The 22,919-nt window shown below is 41.2% G+C and overlaps 1 protein-coding gene, 1 long non-coding RNA gene and 1 other non-coding gene across 3 annotated transcripts in view; 2 read left to right on the top strand and 1 right to left on the bottom strand.

The window, feature by feature from the left end:
• Positions 1–11,369: 11,369 nt before the first annotated feature.
• Positions 11,370–14,939, top strand: LOC704147 (uncharacterized). The gene is made up of 4 exons (XR_003732394.2): positions 11,370–11,474; positions 14,134–14,245; positions 14,467–14,535; positions 14,750–14,939. It is a non-coding gene; the product is annotated as an uncharacterized LOC704147 (long non-coding RNA).
• On the top strand, positions 14,304–14,392 carry LOC114680502 (small nucleolar RNA SNORD87). The gene has a single exon (XR_003732720.1). It is a non-coding gene; the product is annotated as a small nucleolar RNA SNORD87 (small nucleolar RNA).
• Positions 14,940–17,317: 2,378 nt separating the features above from the next.
• Positions 17,318–22,919, bottom strand: part of MCMDC2 (minichromosome maintenance domain containing 2) — a 52,709-nt gene continuing 47,107 nt past the window's right edge. Inside the window, exon 15 of the mRNA XM_015145491.3 lies at positions 17,318–17,914. Coding sequence (XP_015000977.3) covers positions 17,748–17,914 — 167 coding nt within the window. The 3' untranslated portion in view covers positions 17,318–17,747. The remainder of the gene's footprint in view (positions 17,915–22,919) is intronic.

Raw genomic sequence — 22,919 nt, 5'->3', positions numbered from 1 at the left:
AAATACAAAAAATTAGCCAGGCGTGGTGGCAGGAGCCTGTAATTTCAGCTACTCAAGAGGCTGAGGCAGGAGAATCGCTTGAACCTGGGGAGGTGGCGGTTGCACTGAGCCGAGACGGAGCCACTGCACACCAGCCTGGGCAGCAGAGCAAGACTTCCTCTCAAAAAAAACAAAAAACAAAATCCCTACTGATATTCTTACATTTGTAAACGTATGTAAGAATAATTATTGCAGGTATTCATCATTTTTACCTTATAATTTGTAGCCTTGACTGTTTTCCCAGCCTTCAGTATTGGCTGCACCCAAGTAACCTATCAAAAAATGCAAACCTGAAGATGTAACATACTTGCTCAAATCCCTTCAGTGGTATCCCATGATCTAAGGATGAAGTCCAACCCTTTAACTTGATTTATGAACCCTCTTCCTATGTCACTGCCCTCCACCATTTCCTATTTTACATTTTAATTATTAGTAAACACATGCACACAAACACAGCTATTTCATGCTTCAGTGCCTTTGTTCATCAATCATCGGTTGGTCCACAAATATACATATACATATATATATATATAATATATAATATATATAATATATATAATATATATAATATATAATATATATAATATATATAATATATATATATAATATATATAATATATATATATTATATATATATATATTTTTTTTGAGGTGGAGTCTTGCTCTGTCGCCCAAGCTGGAGTGCAGTGGCTCAATCTCGGCTCACTGCAAGCTCCGCCTCCCAGGTTCACGCCATTCTCTTGCCTCAACCTCCCAAGTAGCTGGGACTACAGGCGCCTGCCACCACGCCTGGCTAATTTTTTGTATTTTTAGTAGAGACGGGGTTTCACTGTGTTAGCCAGGATGGTTTCGATCTCCTGACCTCGTGATCCGCCCGCCTCCACCTACCAAAGTGCTGGGATTATAGGCGTGAGCCACCGTGCCTGGCTGCTTCCACTTATATTTTATTGCCAGAACTGGGTCATAAAATTACCCCCACGTGTAAGGAAGGTATATCAGTTTGGCTGCAGTATCTGCTTTAGCTAGTTTAAATAGAAAGGGGCTTACCAGGGTGGCAAGGCTACAGTGAGCTGTGATTGAGCCACCACACTGCAGCCTGGGTGACAGAGCAAGACCCTGTCTCAAAAAAAAAAAAAAAGGAAAGAAAAGGAGGGAGAGAAAGAAAGAGAAGGAAGGAACGAGAGGAGGGAGGGAGGGAAAAAGAGAGAAAGAAAGAGAGAGAGAGAGGGGAGGGGAGGGGAGGAGAGGGAAGGGAAGGGAAGGGAAGGGAAGGGAAGGGAAGGGAAGGGAAGGGAAGGGAAGGGAAGGGAAGGGAAGGGAAGGGAGAAGTTTTAGGTTATTAATGACTTACAGAATCATGAGATGAAACTAACCTGGGCTGGATTTATAGTAACAATTTCTAAATCCATTCCATGGAACTGGGCTGCCAAGGTAGCTGATACTTCTGTCATGACCTGAACTCTGCTTGCCAAACGGGAAGCTGCCCTACAGTGACTGACTCTGGAAGCATGATGCCTTTGCTAGACATACATGACGGTTAATTTTTTGTGTCAAATTGACTGGGCCAAGGGATGCTCAGATCACTGGTTAAACATTATTTCTGGATGCTATGGACCGAATGTGAGGGAGGCTGAAACAGGAGGATCTTGAGCCCAGGAGTTTGAATCCAGCCTGGGCAACAAAGTGAGAACCCATTTCTAAAAACAAAACAAAACAAAAAACAAAAAGTGTCTGCCAGGGGCACCTAACTCACTTATAAGCGATCAGGGAAGGCATAAAGGGATGAAAAGAACCTTCTAGGCTGGGAGCGGTGGCTCACGCCTGTAATCTCAGCACTTTGGGAGGCCGAGGTGGGTGGATTACCTGAGATCAGGAGTTGGAGACCATCCTGGCCAACATGGTGAAATCCCGTCTCTACTAAAAATATAAAAACTAGCTGGGTGTGGTGGTGGGCACCTGTAATCCCAGCTACTTGGGAGTCTGAGGCATGAGAATCGCTGAATCTCTTGAACCCAGGAGGCAGAGGTTACAATGAGCTGAGATCACACCACTGCATTCCAGCCTGGGTGACAGAGTGAGTCTCCATAAAAACAAAAAGAAAGAAAGAAAAAAGATTAGTATCCCCTAGATCAATTTTTAAAAATACAAATAGTCGGCCGGGCAGGGTAGCTCACTTGTGCAAAGAGTCTCACTTTGTGCAGTGGCACTATCATGGCTCACTACAGCCTCGACCTCCTGGGCCCAGGTGATCCTCCATCTTCAGCCTCTCGAGTAGCTGGAATTACAGGTCTCAACATCTTAGCACATGTATCTGAGTTGTTTTCAGAAACCTGGACCCCCACCAGGTAGATCTGCTGGCATATAGACCTCAGATGCAAGGGAACTGAGGACTGAAATCTGACCTCTGTTCGTTGTTCTAAATTTCTTCCTGAGGGGCCTGGAGGAAGTCATGCCCATGGGCCAGACTGTAACTTCCTTTCTGGTGACCCCAAGTTTTTAGACAAAGCTTCACTTACTTAACCCATCACAAACAAATCAGGGAGTCTTTGAATCCACTTATGATCTCTAAGCACCTCTGCTCCAAGATATCCCACCTCGGTGGGGTGGAGGCAGTAGATAAGGTATAGCAGCTAGCCAGAGAGTAAAGGCTTATCCACATGAGGAAATGTTGTTTTTTTTGAAGAACTACAAGATTTATGTATGATGGCTGTTGCAAAATGGAAGACAGTCATTCATTTTCTTTTCTTTAAATAGGGCCTTGCTGTTTTTGTGTCCTGTGTGGTTATCAAGGGGGTAGAGAGCCCATGACCATGTATAATCTCACCAGTGGACCAAAATTTCCAGGTTCCTGGGAGAGGGCTCATATACACAGAAGGATGACACTCTCTGAAAGGTGACTTTTGTCTTTTGGGGCACAGGAATCTCTGACATATACATATGTAACACACAAGAACACGTATGTAAATACACACACACGAAGGATATTCAAATCAGTTTTCTACATGGCTGCAATTGCAACATTATGCCCTCTAGTTAACTGTTCCTTCCAGTTAATATCTTCCTTGTCAATCATTATTTTTTCCCTTGGAGACTTTCAAGAACAGCATACTTATTGTCCCTTAAAAGTGAGATGGTGGCCAGGAGCGTGGCTCACGCCTGTAATCCCAACACTTTGGGAGGCTAAAGTGGGTGGATCATGAGGTCAGGAGTTCAAAACCAACCTGGCCAACACAGTGAAAGCCCACCTCTACTAAAAATACAAAAATTAGCCGGCCATGGTGGCACAACCCAGCTACTTGGGAGGCTGAGGCAGAAGAATTGCTTGAACCTGGGAGGTGGAGGTTGCAGCGAGCCGAGATTGCGCCACTGCACTCCAGCCTGGGCAACAGAGCGAGACTCCATCTCAAAAAAAAAAAGTGAAGCTGGTAAAATTTGAGAAAAGGGTTGCTGATTCCTTATAGTAATTTGTTGAAAGCTTTAATGGGATGTTAATTTCAGGACATAATTTATATTATATTATCCCCGAAGTGTGAATAACGTAATTTAACCTTCGTTTGAATGTTTCAATTACTTCCACATTCTGGACTCTCTGTGTAATCATTCTTGAATACTTTTTTAAGAGTTAAAAAAAATTATTTTATGTTAACAAGAAGCCTACGCTGGAGTGGCTCCCTGGCTAGTTCATTCTATTTAATTTGGTGACTATTAGGTGTCTTTATGTTGCTGGGCTCCTTCTCTTTTCCACTTTGCCATCTCAGATAAACCCCCCTTCCCCTCATTTAACAAGACATTTGCAACAGGGTCAGGTGTTCTTTCAGTGTCTAGATAAGAATATCCGGGGAAGAAGAGGCATTTCTTCCCATATGTGTCTCTTCATCACAGAAGAAAACCTTCCCTCAAGTCCCCTAGCAGACTTCCCATCAGGTCTCATTGGCCAGCTTGAATAATTTTAAAGCATTCCTTTGCATTCAGAATTTGTAGTATTTAAGTAGTTATTTGCAAAGTTTATTCTTAACATAAAATTTAAATGTTTAAACAGAAAAGGAGAACACTAGTGTCTCACATTGACAATTAAAGCCACTGTGACTACCTCATTATTTTGGATCCTGGCAGAAATAATAAGTAATTTAGTTAATTTTCACCAAAATTATCTCAGTGAAGTTCATATATTTCAAGTGTTTAAGAATCAATTTTCATTTAGATCAGTGCCCTAGTTTCTGACAATTTAATGTATTTTTCCACAGATTTGGAACTTTAACCTTGACGAGAGGTATAAATACTACGATTATCTCAATGTCAATATTATGTTTAGAAATAATTCTGCTTCAGGTAAAAGAATCTTATATAGAAAAGTCATGCATTTATGACTAGGGTCATTTACATTTCTCTTGCATTAACTCTATTTTGACATGCTTACTATTGAGCAAGGAAAAGCACAAGGATATAGATATTACAGCCAACTGCCTACCAGTTCCAACCCCATTTTCTGCTGCAAATATCTAGGGGACATGGGAGGTTCTCTAAATCATTCACTAATATAAAAAAGGGCCAAGGGCCAAATGTATTAAATTACTAATGAGATTCACATATGTAAGTGCAGACTATAGATTATGACAGCCCATAAAAAATAATATCCTATATGTCCCTGAATCTACATGTATGTCTATCTATACAACATAAACTTCATAAGGTAGGTAATCATGATTATATCATCAAAGAAGTGCTATTTTTTAAAAGTTACTTTTGATAAACTAACTATATCACATTTAAACCATGAAATTTTCCCCTTGAAGTGGTTTTAGTTGTATTCGTAATTGTCAGCATTAGCTCAGTTCAGCAACTTAGAGACCAGTGACCCCCAGGGATGCACTCATTGCTGAAAAGTACTGAACCCTTTTTATAATGCCACTCAGGATGAAGAAATAATGGGCTGATGGGGCAAATCTTAGAAATGGTCTAGTTTTGCACCCTGCAGAGAAAATGTACTACTTTAATAGTATTTTTTCAATTTAATTTAATTACAAAATCAATGCATATGCATAGTAAAAATCCAAATAGGAAAGAATGATATATTAAAAAATAAGAAGATCACTTTCCCCACAAACTCAAGTTTCACTCCTAGAGGCATTCATTATAAAATTACAAACAGATTCTTTTTCATTTTCTCGTTTGTTTGAGACAGAGTATTGGTCTGTCACCCAGTCTGGAGTACAGTGGTGCCATCTCAGCTCAGTGCAACCTCCACCTCCCGGGCTCAAGTGATTCTCGTGCCTCAGCCTTCCAAGTAGCTGGGACTACAGGCACGTGCCACCATGCCTGGCTAAATTTTTTGTATTTTTTTGCAGAGACAGGGTTTCACAATGTTGCCCAGGCTGGTCTGGAACTCCTGGGCTTGAGCAATCCACCGGTCTTGGCCTCCAAAAGTGTTGGGATTACAGGCGTGAGCCACCATGCCCAGTCATAAACAGGTGCTTTTGTAGTCTCTTAAAAAAAAGTCCTATGCATTAACAATCACATATATTGCTTATTTTATTCTTTTTTTTTTTTTTTTTTTTTTGAGTCAGGGTCTCACTCTGTCACCAAGGCTGGCGTGCAGTGGTGAGATCAGATTCACTGCAGCCTCAGTGTTCTGGGTTCAGCTATCCTCACACCTCAGCCTCTGGTGTAGCTGCGACTATACCACCAGGCATGTACCACCACACCCAGATCATTTTTTAATTTTTTGTAGATATGGGGTCTCCTTATGTTGCCCAGCTGGTCTTGAACTCCTAGGGTCAGGTGATCTTCCCTCCCGTCCTGCACTTTTTAAATCTAACCAAAAATGCAGTTTTTCCAAATACCTTCTGCACCTAGCTTTAAAATTTTTAAATATCTTGAAAATTTTTCCAAATCAGCACATATGTGTGATTCATTTATTTATTCATTCAACAAATATTTATTAAGTGCTAGGGACTATATTAGGTGCCAGGAATAAAGAGGTGAATAAGACAAGAACTTTCCTCTCACAGGATTTATATGCAGTGAGGGTGTGAAAGTATGTAAGTAAATAAACAAGAAAATTGCAGATTATGCTAAGTGGTTTTTTGGGGTTTTTTTGAGACGGAGTTTCACTCTTGTTGCCCAGGCTGGAGTGCAGTGGTTCAAGCAATTCTCCTGCCTCAGCCTCCCAAGTAGCTGGAATTACAGACATGCAGCACCACGCCCGGCTAAATTTTTGTATTTTTAGTAGAGACAAGGTTTCTCCATGTTGGTCAGGATGGTCTCGAACTCCCGACCTCAGGTGATCCACCCGCCTTGGCCTTCCAGAGTGCTGGGATTACAGGCATGAGCCACTACACCCGGCCTATGCTAAGTGTTAATGAAGGAAATAAAAAGGGAGATATGTTGGAGTTGGCCCACTTTAGACAGGTGGGGGAAATGTGGCCTCTCTGAGAAGTTGACATTAAAACTGAGATCAAAAAAAGAAAAGAAGTCAGCTACTAAAAAATCTGGGACAAGAGAATTCCAGGCAACAGTAAAGACCTTGGGATGTGAAAATTATCTGACATATTCCAAGAACTAAGAGTAGGCCATGGTGACTGTAGCATCACCAGAAAGGAGAAGCAGAAAATGAGATAGGCCATGTGAAGATAGGTGGATTTCTTTCCTTTTTAAAATGTCTTTAAAAAAATTATTAATTGTAGGCCAGATGTGGTGGCTCACGCCTGTAATTCCAGCACTTTGGGAGGCTGAGGTGGGTGGATCACTTGAGGTCAGGAGTTTGAGACCAGCCTGGCCAACATGGTGAAATCCTGTCTTTACTAAAATTACAAAAATTAGCCATGCATTGGTGGCAGGCACCTGTAAAGCCAGCTACTCGGGAGGCTGAGGCAGGAGAATCGCTTGAATCCAGGAGGTGGAGCTTGCAGTGAGCTCAGATCACACCAGCCTGGGCGACAGAGTGAGACTCCATCTCAAAAAAAAAGAAAAGAAAAACATTGTTTATTGTAGTAAAATACATGTAACAAAATTTACTATCTTAACCAATTTTAAGTGTATGGTTCAGTGTTATTAAATACAAACCATCCACAGATTAGGAGGAAATATTTGGAATATATAAAGACCAAAAATTACAATTTGTTTTGCTAGGCTTAGATATTCATACCCTATGTTATTTAAGGCAAATTGAAATTTCATACTGGATTTTGTATTTGTTTCTTAGATTTCCAGTTTTTAAAGGAGAGATTGGCCAGGAGCTGTGGCTGATGCCTGTAATCCCAGCACTTTGGGAAGCCAAGGCAAGAGGATCGCTTGAGGCCAGGAGTTGGAGACTAGCCTGGCCACTCTCTTGTCTGTATCCCTTGATGCACAAAATTTTTTAATTTGATGAAGTACAATTTATTTTTCCTTTTGTTGCCTGTGCTTTCGGTGTTATAGCCAAAAAATCACTGCCAGATCCAGTGTCATGAAGATTGTCCCCTATGTTTTCTTCTAGAATTTTATAGTTTTAACTCCTAAATTTAGGTCTTTGATTCATTTTGAGTTAATTTTTTTATATAATATCAGATAAAGGTCCAACTTACTTTATTTTATTTTTTTGCATTGGATATCCAGTTTTCCCAGCACCATTTGTTGGAAAGTTTGTCCTTTCCACATAGATGGTATTGGCACCCATGCCAAAAATCAATTGACCATACACACAAGTGAATATTTTAAAAGTACAATGGGAAATGATGGACACTAGTAATCAAGGCTTCTAGGCAACTCTGAGTCTCTAGATTAACTTTCTTAAGCCCTTTTGGAGATGACAGACTCGAAAGGGAAAAGGGAGTTCTAAATTCCAAAAATCTCTTTACTAAGAGCAAAACATAAAGTAGTGAACATTAAACTTTGCATTTTTCCAACAAGAAACTATAGGAAAAAAAAGTTTTGCATAGGAAGAGGAAATTCGAGAAATGAACTCAAAGAAGAGAGGAAGTCAAGGAGGTCTTCGATAGAGATGAAGAAATACAAAGGCTTCAACAGAAAGAGAGAGGAAGAGGAAGAAGAGAAGGAAGAGGAGGAGGAGGAAGAAGAGGAGAAGGAAGAAGAGGAGAAGGAAGAAGAGGAGGAGGAAGTGGAGGAGGAGGAAGAAGAGAGGGAGGAAGAACAAGAGGAGGAGGAAGAAGAGGAGAAAAGGAAGAAGAGGAAGAGGAAGAAGACAGGAGCCTGGTGCAGTGGCTTACACCTGTAATCCCAGCACTTCCGGAGGCCAAGGTAGGTGGATCACTTGAGGCAAGGAGTTTGAGCTCAGCCTAGCCAACATGGTGAAACGCCATGTCTACTAAAAACACAAAAATTAGCCAGGCTTGGTGGCAGGCGCCTGTAGTCCCAGCTACTCGGGAGGTTGAGGCAGGAGAATTGCTTAAACCCAGGAGGCAGAGGTTGCAGTGAGCCAAGATCCTACCACTGCATTCCAGCTTGGGCAACAGAGCAAGACTCTGTCTCAAAAGACAAACAAACCAACAAGCAAGCAAACAAAAAACAGAAAAAAAAAAATTGTGGTATACTCAGATAAGGGAATACCATTCAGCAATAAAAAGGAATTAACTGTTGTAACACACAACTGCATGGATGAATCTCAAAATAATTATGCTGAGTGAAAGCAACCAGACCAAAACACAGTGCATCCTGGCCCATCAAATTGTATGCATTAAATATGTGCAGTTTTTTTGTATGTCAATAATACCTCAATAACACTGTAAATAAAGTATATTCTGAATGATTTCATTTAAACAAATTATAGAAAAAGCAAATTGATCTATAATGACAGAAAACAAGTCAGTGGTTCCCTGGTGCAGTTGAGGGGAGTGATGTGAGGGTGACTTTTGGATTAGGGAATGAAGAAATGTTTAGGGATGATGAGTATGCTGATTATCTTGAATGTGGTGATGATTTCACAGGTGATGATTTCACATATGTCAAAACTTATCCAATTTTTCATTTTCAATGTGTGCAGTTTTTGTATGTCAATAAAGCTATGCTAAAGAAAAGCTATTTTTGCTTTTGTAACAGAAGTGGAACTGAAAATCTGTATCCATTCTTTGTCAGAATTCCTGTATCTTTCATCGTATCCTTGTAATCTTCTCTCACTTTGAATAGTAATGAGAGGTGAGCTCATGGATTCACAGCAATACCCTCACACTTTAAAGTTAAGGTTCCCCTGTGTGCAGACACTATTAGCAGCCTACGGAACAGGCATCTCCCTTCCCTTTCTATCAGAGTCCACTTTCCCATGTTATAAGCTGATAATGCCTGGACTTGTAACCCAATCAAGGCCAGTGAGACCAGAAGACAAGTCAACTGTGGGCGTTCTCGGGAAGATTTTCCAACCTAGTTAAAAGAGAAACATGTGAAATGTCCCTCCTTCCCACCTTTGAATGTTGTTATATGAAGACATAGCTGGGTGCAGTGACTCACGCCTGTAACTCGGCACTTTGGGAGGCCGGGGTGGGTGAATCACTTGAGGTCAGGAGTTCAAGACCACCCTGGCCAACATGATAAAACCCCATCTCTACTAAAAATACAAAAATTAGCTGAGTGTGGCAGGAGGCACCTATAATCCCAGCTACTCTGGAGGCTGACGCAGGAGAATAGCTTGAACCCAGGAGGTCCATGAAGCAGGTTGAGGTCCATGTCACTACTTAACAGGAGAAACAACTTCCACTTGGAGGCCCAAGCAAAGATTTTTAAGCTCCTGTAAAGTACTTTGCAATCCTTTGTTAAAGGAGGTACAATCACAATTTGTTTTGCTAAGCTTACTAGGCTTAGATATTCATACTCTATGTGACTTGAGGCAAATTGAAATTGTGTACTGGATTTTGTATTCGTTTCTTAGATTTCCAGTTTCTAAAGGAGAGATTGGCCAGGCGCTGTGGCTCATGCCTGTAATCCCAGCACTTTGAGAAGCCAAGGCGAGAGGATTGCTTGAGGCCAGGAGTTGGAGACCAACATAGTGAGACCCGCATCTCTACAAAACATTTTAAAAATTAGGGCATGGTGGTGAGCACTTAGCTACTCAAGACTGAGGTGGGAGAATCTCTTGAGGATCCTAGAAGATGGAAGCTGCTGTGAGCCATGACTGCACTACTACACTCCAGGCTGAGCAATAGAGGGAGACCCTGTCTCAAAAAAAAAAAACCAACCAACCAAAAAACAAAAAAAATGGCCGGGCGCGGTGGCTCACGCCTGTAATCCCAGCATTTTGGGAGGCCGAGGCAGGCAGATCACGAGGTCAGGAGATCGAGACCATCCTGGCTAACACGGTGAAACCCCGTCTCTACTAAAAATACAACAAAACTAGCCGGGCGTGGTGGAGGGCACCTGTAGTCCCAGCAACTCCGGAGGCTGAGGCAGGAGAATGGCGTGAACCCGGGAGGCGGAGCTTGTAGTGAGCCGATATTGTGCCACTGCACTCCAGCCTGGGTGACAAAGCGAGACTCCGTCTCAAAACAAAACAAAACAAAAGCCAAAAAAATTAAGGAGAGATGACCTATATTTAAATAATTCAATTGTTTAATCATATGCTTTCACGTGTATTCTTTCTGGCAACAAGATCATAAATCTTTCTCCTCCAGCATTAAACCCAGTGCTTTGCAGCCAGGATTCTATAATACAATGATTGAGAAAAACAGGAGTAATAAGACATGGAAATCAATAGCAAATTATAACATGTTCATAAACAAGGTAGGTAACTGCTTTACGAATGCTATATATATGTGTGTTTTTTGTTTGTTTTGAGACGGAGTCTCACCCAGGCTAGAGTGCAGTGGCGCGATCCTGGCTCACTGCAACCTCCGCTGCCTGGGTTCAAGCGATTTCTCGTGCCTCAGCCTCCCGGGTGGCTGGGACTGCAGGCACGCGTCATCACACTCGGCCAATTTTTTTGTAGAGATGGGGGTTTCGCCATGTTGGACAGGCTGGTCTCGAACTCCCGACCTCGGGTGATCCTCCCGCCTAGGCCTCCGAAAGGGCTGGGATTACAGGCTTGAGCCGCCGCGTCCGGCCTTTTGCTCGTTTGCATCCACTGCAAACTGCATTAATCATTGACAAGCTCTAGCAGAGGTACTCCTGACCCTGGAAAGGCCCTGCGGGAAGTCACAAAGCCCCCACATAAACTTGCTGTGTGGCACACAGCGTCGCCGCACCGCGCAACTAGGGAAGAGGGCTAAGGTGCAGGTCTCATCTCCCCTCCACCCCCTTCCCAGAGCCCCGGCACTCAGCCCCTTTTCACCCGGGGAGGGGCGGGGCCGCGTACCGGAAGAGGCGGGGCCATAGGAGTGCCTAAGAGCTGCCCTCCGATGTCGCTCTTCCTTTCCCGCGCGACCGGCGAGGGAGGAAGAAGCGCGAAGAACCGTCTGTCATGCTGGTGTGGTGGCGGCGGCGGAGCCTGCGGGCCCGTAGCTGTACTCTGCGAGGTGAGAGTGATCGCGGTCTTAGGTCCTCCTCCTCTATGTGCCGGGTTCCTCCGCCATGTGGGTGCCGAGCGCGGCCCCTGTCCCTTTCCCTGGCGCAGCGGAGCGGGCGGCTGCTGCGTAGGCCAAAAGGCTACGCTCCGGGCACCCCCAAGGCCCACGAGCTTTCCCCACAAGCCATCTGCGCAGTCAGGTTTTGTCAGTAACCACCTGGGTGGCTTAGCTGACCTTTATCCGTCAACACCGGTTCACTGTCCTCTGCTCTGAAACTGGTGAAGGGCCTTCTGACTTAAGGAGGTGCCTGCAAGGGACCGCCGCGGGGCTTCGTGCTCCACCCGGCCTTGGCCAGATCTCTCTTGTGTCCCCATCTAAGTTGTGCGTGCGACCTTGGCGGTTTCAGGCTCTTAGTAGGCAGCTTGTTTTCCTTAAAAGGGAGCATTTTATAAATAGGAAGGTGATTATCCGTTGGTTGTCAGGATGACCCTTACTGGACCGTACTTTGTGAGTGGCTTTGAAATTGTAATAAGCGCAGTTTACTGAGTCATAACTAGTCTCGACCCATTCGTAGAACTAGTCGGTATTTGTTCCTGGACCTTCCTTCGTAATATGCTCTAAAGTCAAGGCATGGAGGTCGGAGAACAACACGTGCAAGTATGGAAGTTCCTTAGGCTAAATGCCTGCTACACACGGAGATGCTTGTATTTACATGGAGATGTGTATTTCTGGACATAATACAGAAGAAACCGGTCAGCAGCTGGGGCTGGAAAAACCTGTTAGCTATTCAGAAACTTTTTTTTTTTTTTTTTTTTTTTTTTTGAGCCAGAGTCTGTTCTGTCGCCCAGGCTGGAGTGCAGTGGCTGGATCTTGGCTCCCTGAATCCTCCACCTTCAGGGTTCAAGCAGTTTTCTGCCTCAGCCTCCCGAGTAGCTGGGATTACAGATGCCTGCCACCACGCCCGGCTAATTTTTGTATTTCTAGTAGAGACGGGGTTTCACCATCTTGGCCAGGCTGGTCTTGAACTCCTGACCTCATGATCCACCCGGCTAAGCCTCCCAAAGTGCTGGGATTACAGGCATGAACCACCGCGCCCGGCCATAGAAACAAATTTTAAAATTTCGTCAGTGAGACTTGGTATAGGTAGTTTTTCTTTTCTTCAAATTTGAAATGCATTGCTTCGTGCGAAACAATCGTTAATTGTCAAGAGGACGAATGTCATGGCTTATACTTGAAATATTTTTGGTATTCTTATTTTTGAGGCTTCAGTAGCTTGAATTCTGTTTTCACTGGTAAGTGCTGGGACTTCTAAAAATTTCCAAACGAAATAATTGATAAAATTGGTAGTCCAGGAAAGTTCTGAAGCATAATACAAAAGAATCCACCGATACATTTGAGAACTATGATATTACCAATACTAGAGTATCTGTTGTTTACATTCCCCTGTTTCCTATTCATAGGTACCCACCATTTGGAATTTTGTGCCCATCAGTCTTTTGGTTTTTGTGGGGGAGGGGGTGGTGTGGATAGCTTTGGGTTTTTTTGTTGCTTTTTTGAGATGGAGTCTCGCTCCCGTCCGTGCAGGCTGGAGTGCAGTGGCACGATTCTCCTTCCTCAGCCTCCCGAGTAGCTGGGATTACAGGCATCCACCCTCACGCCCGGTTTATTTTTGTATTTTTAGTGGAGACGGGGTTTTGCTGTCTAGAACTCCTGACCTCAGGTGATCCTCCCGCCCCAGCCCCCACAAAGTGCTAGGATTACAGGCGTGAGAAACCGTGTCTGGCCCATTTTTTAGGCTTTGTGAAGACAGGATTATGCATGTTGTCTGCAGTTCCTGTGAATCATAATATTAAAATGAAACATTTTTGTTTCAGTTAATTTTTTTAATTACTCAAAACCAGTAATTTATATTCCTAATATTGATTGTGTGAAATATTTTCAGCATTTCAGCACATGAAAATGATTGTTTTGCAAGGTCCAACCTTGTATGTCTTAATAAATCATTTCCTATTGCTGCCTGGCTCAATGATGTATTCTCCTGCGGTGCTGTATGACATGATTTTTTACCCCAGTCCATGTTCTTTGCAGTGTTTTGTTAACTTGGGACTTAATTTTACAGGCATGTGTCCAGTAAAAATGCCAACGTAGGTATCCCTGCTCCAAAACTGCTAGGTTTGCTGTTTTAATGTTTTTAGGTGAAGGTCTTCACGCCAGTTTTTATACATCTAACCTGGCTCATAGCTCATCCTCGTCGAGCTGTGAGACAGAAAAGCAATGGCTGTGTACTCACTATGACCATTGTGTCTTAAAGTCAAAACTGTCACAGTGAAGGATATCATAAAATGTTTCTGCCATTTTCCAGCCAGTGCTAATGGCTCCTGTTTCCAGTTTGGAATAAGCTAATTTGTGGAATTATTAGGTGGTAATCAGACAAACATACTCAGTTACAGAGGTTTGGGTTTGTCAGTATTGACTATCAAAAAAGCAGAAACAGGTACTAGAATAATAGTACTTTTTTATTAAAAAGTGGGTTTGGGAGTCTGAAAGGTAGATTGCAAGTACAGTTCCTAAAGGAATGAGATTCTCTTCTTGGACCATTCCTACATATAAGATGCCAAACAAAATGCAAATAAAAATGGGAATTCGAAATATAATATTTAATTTCCAGGTGCAAGAAAGCCTTTGCGGTGAAGGTGTATGAAGGTCATCATGACAAATGTTTTCCAAAAACTTGTAGAAGGCTGTGAAAAAACTACTAGGATCACACGTCATGTATTGAGGTACCTAAATTTAATTAATGTTAGTTATGTGATGTATTCTTGACAGATAGGTTTAATAGCTGGCACAGTGATGACTTAAATTACTTTTTGCCGTTTACCCAGCTGAGGGTGTCTTTGAAGAAATAATTTTAAGACTGAGATGCCAGTAATGTACATTGATTAATTACTGACAGGTATGTAAGGCAATAATTTAATTAAGGGTGAATATTCTTTCTTTTTAGCATATAGGTTGCTGTAGATGAATGTTCTTTGCTGTCATGTTTAAAAATACTTCTGCTTCATTGCCTCAAGTAAGTGATTTGTCAAGCAACTCTATCTGCTGATAGTTCAGAAAGTATCTGATAAACTTCAAAGGGTGGGGGCCAATTCTTGTTGAAGTTGCTTTTGCATGTGGGGTATTCTCAACATTTAAGTTTTTGAGGAACGACTTGTGAATATTGAGGTTATATGAGAACTTTGAGTATGGAATGATTTTCACTGTTGGTTTCTGACTTTGTTTTGGAGGTGTGGCATGCAACATTTTGGAAGGAAAATTGAAGACTTGTTCAAGAAAACACGAACAGAAGCAAATGATGAAAATGAGCATTTTATGTGATGTTGATAACATCACAATAAATTATGGAGAAAAATACATATTTGGCTAACTGTTTTAATTGCTGAACAATAAAGTGTTTTCTTTTAAATCAATTCTAAATAGCTCCATTCTCATAGTCACTAGTCAGACCTGTTTTGAACATATTCGAAAGATTATATAATCTTGTGAATAATTAGATTATTTATGGGTGGTGATTCTCATTGAGGCCAACAGCTGGGGAGACATGTACCTCTAGGTTCCCTGTCTGGCTCCCCCTTCAGAGTTTGCTGTTGTACCAGATGGTTGGAATCTTAAAGCTCTTTAATGCCAAATAGCAATCAAATTCCCCCTTACAGATAAAGGTTTCACCTTTTTTATTCAGTTTGCTTTCATCTTTGTGAACAAAAAAGTCATCCTAATACTAGTACATGTAATAACTAAGCAATATGCTATGTTAAGAGAAATGACTGGGCAGGCCAATCTGTCTAGGACTAAATTGGCAAGAATTCTAAAGCTGAATTTATATCTGGGTGAAGGCTTAGAGCTAAATCTTTTCTCCTGTTGAGTACTAGCTTATAAATTCCTTTCACCAAGGTTATAGTTTTTATATGATAAATGGTATAAAACCTGTATAGCAACATCTTAGTCACTTCCCTCAGTATAGACTTGGGGGGTACAAGTGCAGTTCTGTTGCATAGGTATATGAAGTAGTTTGGAGTCTGAGCTTTTTGTGCAGCCATTACCTGAATGGTGTACATTTCACCCATTAATTTTTCATCCCACACCCTACCCCCTTCTAATTCTCCAATGACCTTTAAAATACCATTGGCATCATATTTAATATTAATGAATTACCTCCCATAATTGTTTCTGAATGTACACTTCTACTCTTTAGGCACTGAAATAAAAGACTAGTAAATGCAGCCTTTGTAATGAGAAACTTAAACATTTAAATTTTTTTGTGGTGAAGTAACTATCTTTGAGACAGGTTGGGTTTTTTGAGCTGGAGAGATTAAGGTGGCAGTGAGTTATGACTGCATCAGTACGCTACAGTTTGGGTGACAGCTACATATAAATATGTATATATAAATATAGGTAAGTAAATAAAAGCCATCTTTGTGCCATGCATGTGGCTCACTCCTGTAATCCCAACACTTTGGGAAGCTGAGGTACTGAGATGGGAGGATAACTTGAGACCAGCCTGAGAAACATGGCGAAATCCCATCTCTACAAAAAAACAAAAGTTAGCCCAGGGTGGTAGCATGTCCCTGTAGTCCCAGCTACTCGGAGGGCTAAGGTGGGAGAATTGCTTGCAAGGTCAAGGCTGCAGGGAGCTGAGATGGCGCCACTGCCCTCCAAACTGGGTGAGAGCCCCTGTCTCAAAAAAAAATTTAAAAAAAAACTGTTTTTAAACTTTCCAATTGTAAAAGGATCCTAGTTTTATAAAATAGGAATGTGTTTTGCCTTCACCCCATAGAGAGCCAGACATGTTTGAAATGTAGTATTTGAGAAGCACAAAATAAACGTCTTAACATTCTAGAACTGTAATATGTAAATATTTTGCTGAAGACTACCTTTGTCACCAGGTGCGTTGGCTCACACCTGTAATCCCAGCACTTTGGGAGGCCAAGGCAGGCAGATCACCTGAGGTCAGGAGTTCGAGACCAGCCTGGCCAACATGGTGAAACCCTGTCTCTACTAAAAATACAAAAATTAGCCGGTCATGGTGGAGTGCACCTGTAATCCCAGCTACTTAGGAGACTGAGGCAGGAGAATCTCTCGAACCTGGGAGGTGGAGGTTGCAGTGAGCCAAGATCGTGCCACTGCACTCCAGCCTGGATGACAGAGCAAGACCCCGTCTCAACAAAAATACTACCTTTGGCTTCTGAAAACTAATACTGTTTTCTCCCTGCTACTAGTAGGTATTCAATAATACTGAACAACTTCCTCTGGGTCCTGTGGAGAATGAGAGGTCCAGCTGTATAGTTAAGCATCTCTGTTAAGGGACCAATTTTGAAAGAATTGATGCATGGTAGCATCTTGGTTAATAAAGTGACAATTTGGTAATGACATTTTGCTTTTCTGTGAATAGAACTGATCTTTTATTAAAGTTATGGAAACTGAACTAAAAAGGATTTATAAATTTTACAAGGTAGATTTGTTTTCTCATGATACCCCTATCTTCACAGCAGATATCTTCCCTCCAAAAATGAGGACTAGATTTGCAAGTTGGTTTCTTTGCCTTTTGGAACCTTTCTTGTAACCAGTTAGGGTTAGAGAGCCACTTTATAAGTTATTGGCTCCTTGATTCCGTGTAAAGTATTTTTTCATTTAACCTGGCATATACATGAAAACTTCCAAGGCTTTTCCTGATTCCATATTTAGGGCTTCTAAAACAGTAGTATGTAATGGACATGCCAGTAATAAAGCATGAAAAGGCCTTACATTTGAAACTTGGGGTTATATAAAATATTTAGTCATGAGTTTAGCAAGTTCACTAGTGAAGAAAAATGTTTTAATTTGTAGGTAAAGAGTTATTGCCATCTTGTGACAGTAGAGTGAACTACATAAATGTTGACATTTTACACACTGCTTAAATTGCAACATTCTTTATATTTTTATCTGTTCACCACTGGTATTCTGGGCTAACCAGTTTTTCTTTATAGTATTCTCCTTGACAACTTTATCACTATTAAATTGTCCACATTGTTCTAAGTTTTAAAATTCTGTTGGTTTTAGAGGTTTGGATTAGTATTTATCACATTAGCAATTAGTTTTGAGGGGACTATATTTTATATTTTTAAAAATAGTATTGTAATATATTCCTGTACAAAGTATTATCAAAGCATTACTTCAAAGTCACTCTCAAAATACTCACACTTTTTCTCCACTGCTTAAGTAGGAATGAACAGAAATTCCTCAAATTGTTTATTCATCACTAGAGAAAATAGTTGTCCCAGGTCCATATGTGGCAATAAATTGTTCCAGCTGTTGTTGGCACTGAGTTAGATAGAGATCCCTTTGCTCTAAGTATTCTTCATTATACAGTTCAAATGGAAATACTGCATTCGGAGCAACACAAAATGCAGTGGCCCCTAAATGAAGAAGATAATAGAGTGTAAATGACAAATACTGCTTAAGATGACAAATATGAAATCACATTTTCAACCAAAATATTTTATTGGAATCTTAAAAATTAAGCCCAAGCCCATGTGGTTCTGTGAAAAATAAAAGTTAAAAAATTAAGTTTTGACCTATTCAGAAGAGTATTTCAATAACCATTATTGAAATCTGACTCTTGTTTTCTGAAACCCAGAAAGCAGGTTCAGTAAATGCACAAACATTGGTACCAGGGCCAATGGAAGAAGTATGTTGATGTTTATAAAGTTTAGAACTAGAAATTTGTCTTCTACTGAAATAGTAATTATAGTTTTGAAGCTGACTACTGATGTGAGGACGTGACAGGAGTAGGGAGAAAAGGTACTGGAAAGCAGGGAAACACTAATCTTTATTTGATTAAGTGGATGATCAAAGATAAAGACATTGTAGTACATTTCTCAGTTGTTTAACCCATTTACATAAAGGCAGACACATAAATCTATGGAAGGGTTTCAAGACCATTCTACGGGAAAGGACAGACTCACTTTGGATTTGGCAATGATTTCCTGAATGTGACATCAAAAGTACAGGCACCAAAAGAAAATATACATAAATGGGACCACATCAAAATTTAAAACTGCATAAAACAATACAACCAACAGTGAAAAGACAACCCATGGAATGGGAGAAAATACTTGCAAATCATATCTCTGATAAAGGGGTCTATAAATCCACAGTAAGAAAATAATCATTAAAAAATAGGCAGAGAACTAGTCATTTCTCTAAAGAAAAACGACCAATAAGCACACGAGAAAGATGTTCAACATCACTAATCATTAGGAAAATACAAATCAAAACTACGATGAGCTACCACCTCACACCCATAAGGATTTATTATAAAAATAAAAAACAGAAAATGACAGGTGTTGGAGAGGATGTGGAGAAATTAGAAGCTTTGTGCACTGTTGGGAATGGAAAATGGTGCACCCACTGTGGAAAACAGGATGGCGGCATCAGAAAGAGTAAACAATTACTGTATGATACAACAATTTCACTTCTGGGTATATACCCAAAAGAATTGAAAGCAGGGTCTTAAAGAGATATTAGCACACCCATGTTCATAGCAGTGTAATTCACAATAGCCAAAGGTGGAAGCAACAGAAATGTCCATTGACAGGTGAATGGATAAACAAAACATTGTATTTACATACAATAGGATATTATTCAGCCTTAAAAAGGAAGGAAATTCTAATACATGTACAATATGGATGAACCTTGAGAACATTATGCTAAGTGAAATAAGCCAGTCATGAAAGGACAAATGTATGATTCCACTTATATGAGGTACCTAGAATAGTCAAATTCATAGAGGCAGTAGAGTGATGGTTCCCAGGAGGAGTAGAGGAGGAAATGAGGAGTTATTGTTTAATGGGTACGCAGTTTCAGTTCGAGAAGATGAAAAAGCTCTGGAGACGAACAGTGGTGATGGTTGCACAACAGTGTGAATGTGAATGTACTTAACACACTGAACTGAACATTTTAAAATAGTTAAAATAAGTAGATTTTATGTATATTTTACTTCAATTTAAAAATTGACCATGAAGAGATAAGCTCTTCTCCTTTATTCATTAATTCATTGAACAAGTACTTAATGTGACAGGCCAAGAGTACAGTCTAGCAACTGTGCCAGGCAGTGCCCACCTTCCTAGAGCCTCATAAGAACAGCCTCAGACTTCTGACTGCTTCCTTTCCTACCTGACCTTCTCTGAAAGCTTACTATCCCTTAAGAACACTGCTTTCCTTGTGCCTCTCCAAAATGAAGCTATTTTTTCCCAAACATCCCATATACACAGTGTCACAAGACACAGTCAGAACCTAGCTTGCTGCCCCTCTGCTGCCTCCAGACCATTCTTGCCCATGCTTCCCTTTTGGTAAAAATCCTTTCTTCTTTGATGTTCAGTGCCACCTGGTTTTACTGTCCTTCCCCTTCTATAGTGAACCAGCAGCTCTCAGCACTTTGCTCAAAATCTTTCTTTCTTCCCTAATACCTGACATTCAGTGATTTTCATGTGGATGACCCATTTAACTCCCTTGCGATGTCCCACCTTTCCCTTCCGCCTCAGCCATACATCCCACAGTCACAGGAAACTAATATCACCAGAAACTTACTTCAAAACCTTGAGTTCCCACTCACTTCAAAACCACAACCCACTCCCCTACTCTACCTCCTATGCTTCCAGTTCACTTGCTCAAATGTTTCAGGTCTACTTCAGAGACCTCCAATCTGCTTCCTCTAATTCACTTTCTTCGTTAACCAGCTTAAAAGTCCCTCCCTTTAAAAGTCCCCCCACTCCTTTGCCCCTCAGCACCACTCTGCCACACTCACTTATCAAAACCTCAACTCTGCACGAACCCAACCATTCACCTTGTGCTGGCACGAAGGCTGCTAGGCAGAAAATCACACAACTGGCATTTCTTCTTTTCTCTTTAAGTGAATCACAGTAACTCTAAACGATCACCTGCCTGGCAAGCCTGCTGAGTTTCCCTCGGACACTTCTCTTGTAGCCCCAACAATGACTATTATATTCCATTCTTTGCTCCTCAAACCTTTCATTTTCAGCTAATAACATCAAGTAAAGTATATGGCCAAACTTACAAACCTACCTGGTTCTGTATCTGTTTTCTTCCCATCTGTAAAATGAATAAGTGACCCATTTATCAGAGGCCAATACATGTACCCTGGATCCTATCCCCTCTCACCCTTTTTGTAGTTCACTCGTTGATCTTCCTGTCTTTCTGTAGTGTTATTAGTTTACTCTCTACTGCACATCCTACGATTTTATACCTTCTATCTTAAAAAAAAAAAAAGTTCCTTTCTGAACAACACATCCTTCTCCAGTGATTCCCTCATTTTTTTTCCTCATCTTCATAGTTTGTCTATGTGTGCTGTCTCTGTAGCCTCATCTCCATTCCCATGCCACTGAAATAGCTCTGATCATGGCTACCTACAACCTTTAGGTTACCAAACTGAATCTCACTCAAACTCTCAGTAGCATGTGATTCAGTTGACCACTCTGCCGCTTTCTGGAAAAACTCTCATTTCTTAGAAAATCACACAACACTTGATTTTCTTTCTATATTCTAGCTACTGCTCCTAAGCCTCCTTTGTTAGTTCCTCCTCCACAACCCCGTATAAATCTTCAAGGGCAGTCCTGGGGTTCCCACTAGTCTCTATTTAGGCGATTTCATCCATTCCTTGGCTCTGAGTACCATCTCTATGCTGGTGATTCCTAAATTATATTCCTAGGTTAGAACTTTTCTCTAAGCTCCAGATTCTTTTATCTCTCTATTGATATATCTGTAGGATATCTCCTTTAAAAAAAAAAAAAAAAGCTATATATATACTCTTTTCCTCCACTGCTTAAGTAGGAATGAACAAAAATTCATATATATAACTTTTTTTTTTTTTTTTTGAGATGGAGTCTTGCTTTGTCACCCAGGCTGGAGTGCAGTGGCATGATCTTGGCTCACTGCAACCTCTGCCTCACGGGTTCAAGCAATTCTCCTGCCTCAGGCTCCCGAGTAGTTGGGATTACAGACGCATGCCACCACGCCCAGCTACTTGTCTTTTTAGTAGAGACAGGGTTTCACCATGTTGGCCAGGCTGGTCTTGAACTCCTGACCTGGTGATCCGCCCCCCTCGGCCTCCCAAAGTGCTGGTGTAAGCCACCGCTCCTGGCCATTTATTATTTTTTTTAAATTAGGGTCTTGTTATGTTGCCCAGGCTGGTTTCAAACTCTTGGGCTCAAGCAATCCTTTTGCTTTGGCCTCCCAAAGTGCTGGGATTACAGATATGAGCCACTGTGCTCAGACTATAGAATATCTCAAAGTTATATCTATAATTTGATTTTTCTCCCAGCTCTTTTTCTTTCTTTCTCCCCAGATTTGGTAATTGGCATGATTATCCACCCAGCTGCTCAAGGCAGAAACATGGGAGTTTTCCTTAATTACTCCCTCTCCTCCTTTCCCCTACCCCCAACTCTTAAATCTAGTTCATGAGCACGACCTATTGGTTTTTGCATCTAATGTGTATCTCTAATTCACTAATTTCTTTCCATTTCTACTGACTCTACCTAGTCGAATCTCTCATTATCAACTAACTGGACTACAACAACTAGTCTCCCACTTTCTGCTCTTAACCATTCTCCATACCATTCTCCATACCTCCAACCCATTCTCCATACCAACTCCAAACATGGTATTTCAAAAATATAATTGATCACATTAGTTCTCTGTTCCTCATTGCACTTGGATTACAATCCCAATTTTCTACCATGGTCTGTCTGGTCTTACTTTCCTCTCTAACCTCAACTACGATGCTTACTCTGCTTACTATGTTTTAGCCACCCTGGACCTCTTTCAGTATTTTGAAAACACCTGCATATGTGGTTCCCCTCTAACTTGACTTCTCATTCTTCAGCTATTTGCTTAAATAAATATCACTTCCTTAGAGAGGTCTCCCTAAAATCCAAAGTAAGTCCCTTCCATTGTTCTTTCTCATAACATCCTGTTGATTTTCTTCATAGCATCTATCTCAATTTGTATTATATATTCATTAATGTCTTTACTTTTTTTTTTTTTTTTTGAGACAGGGTCTCACCCTGTTGCCCAGGCTAAAGTGCAGTGGCATGATCATGGCTCATTGCAGCCTCGACCTCCTGGGCTCAAGCCATCCTCCCACCTCAGCTTACCGAGTAGCTAGGACTACAGGTATACACCATCACACTCAGCTATTTAAAAAAATTTTTTTTGTACAGATGGGAGGTCTCACTATGTTGCCCAAGCTGGTCTCGAACTCCTGGGATCAAGTGATTCTCTTGCCTTGGCCTCCCAAAGTGCTGGGATTACAGGCATGAGCCATGATGCCCCGCCATGTGTTTACTCTTTTTTTTCTTTTTTCTTTTTTGAGACAGTCTCTTGCTCTGTCGCCCAGGCTCACTG

This window comes from Macaca mulatta, chromosome 8 (assembly GCF_049350105.2).
Source record: "Macaca mulatta isolate MMU2019108-1 chromosome 8, T2T-MMU8v2.0, whole genome shotgun sequence".
NCBI classification, from domain to species: Eukaryota; Metazoa; Chordata; class Mammalia; order Primates; family Cercopithecidae; genus Macaca; species Macaca mulatta.
The sequence above is the reverse complement of the archived record's forward strand: the minus strand, read 5'-3'. Positions and strand labels throughout refer to the sequence as shown.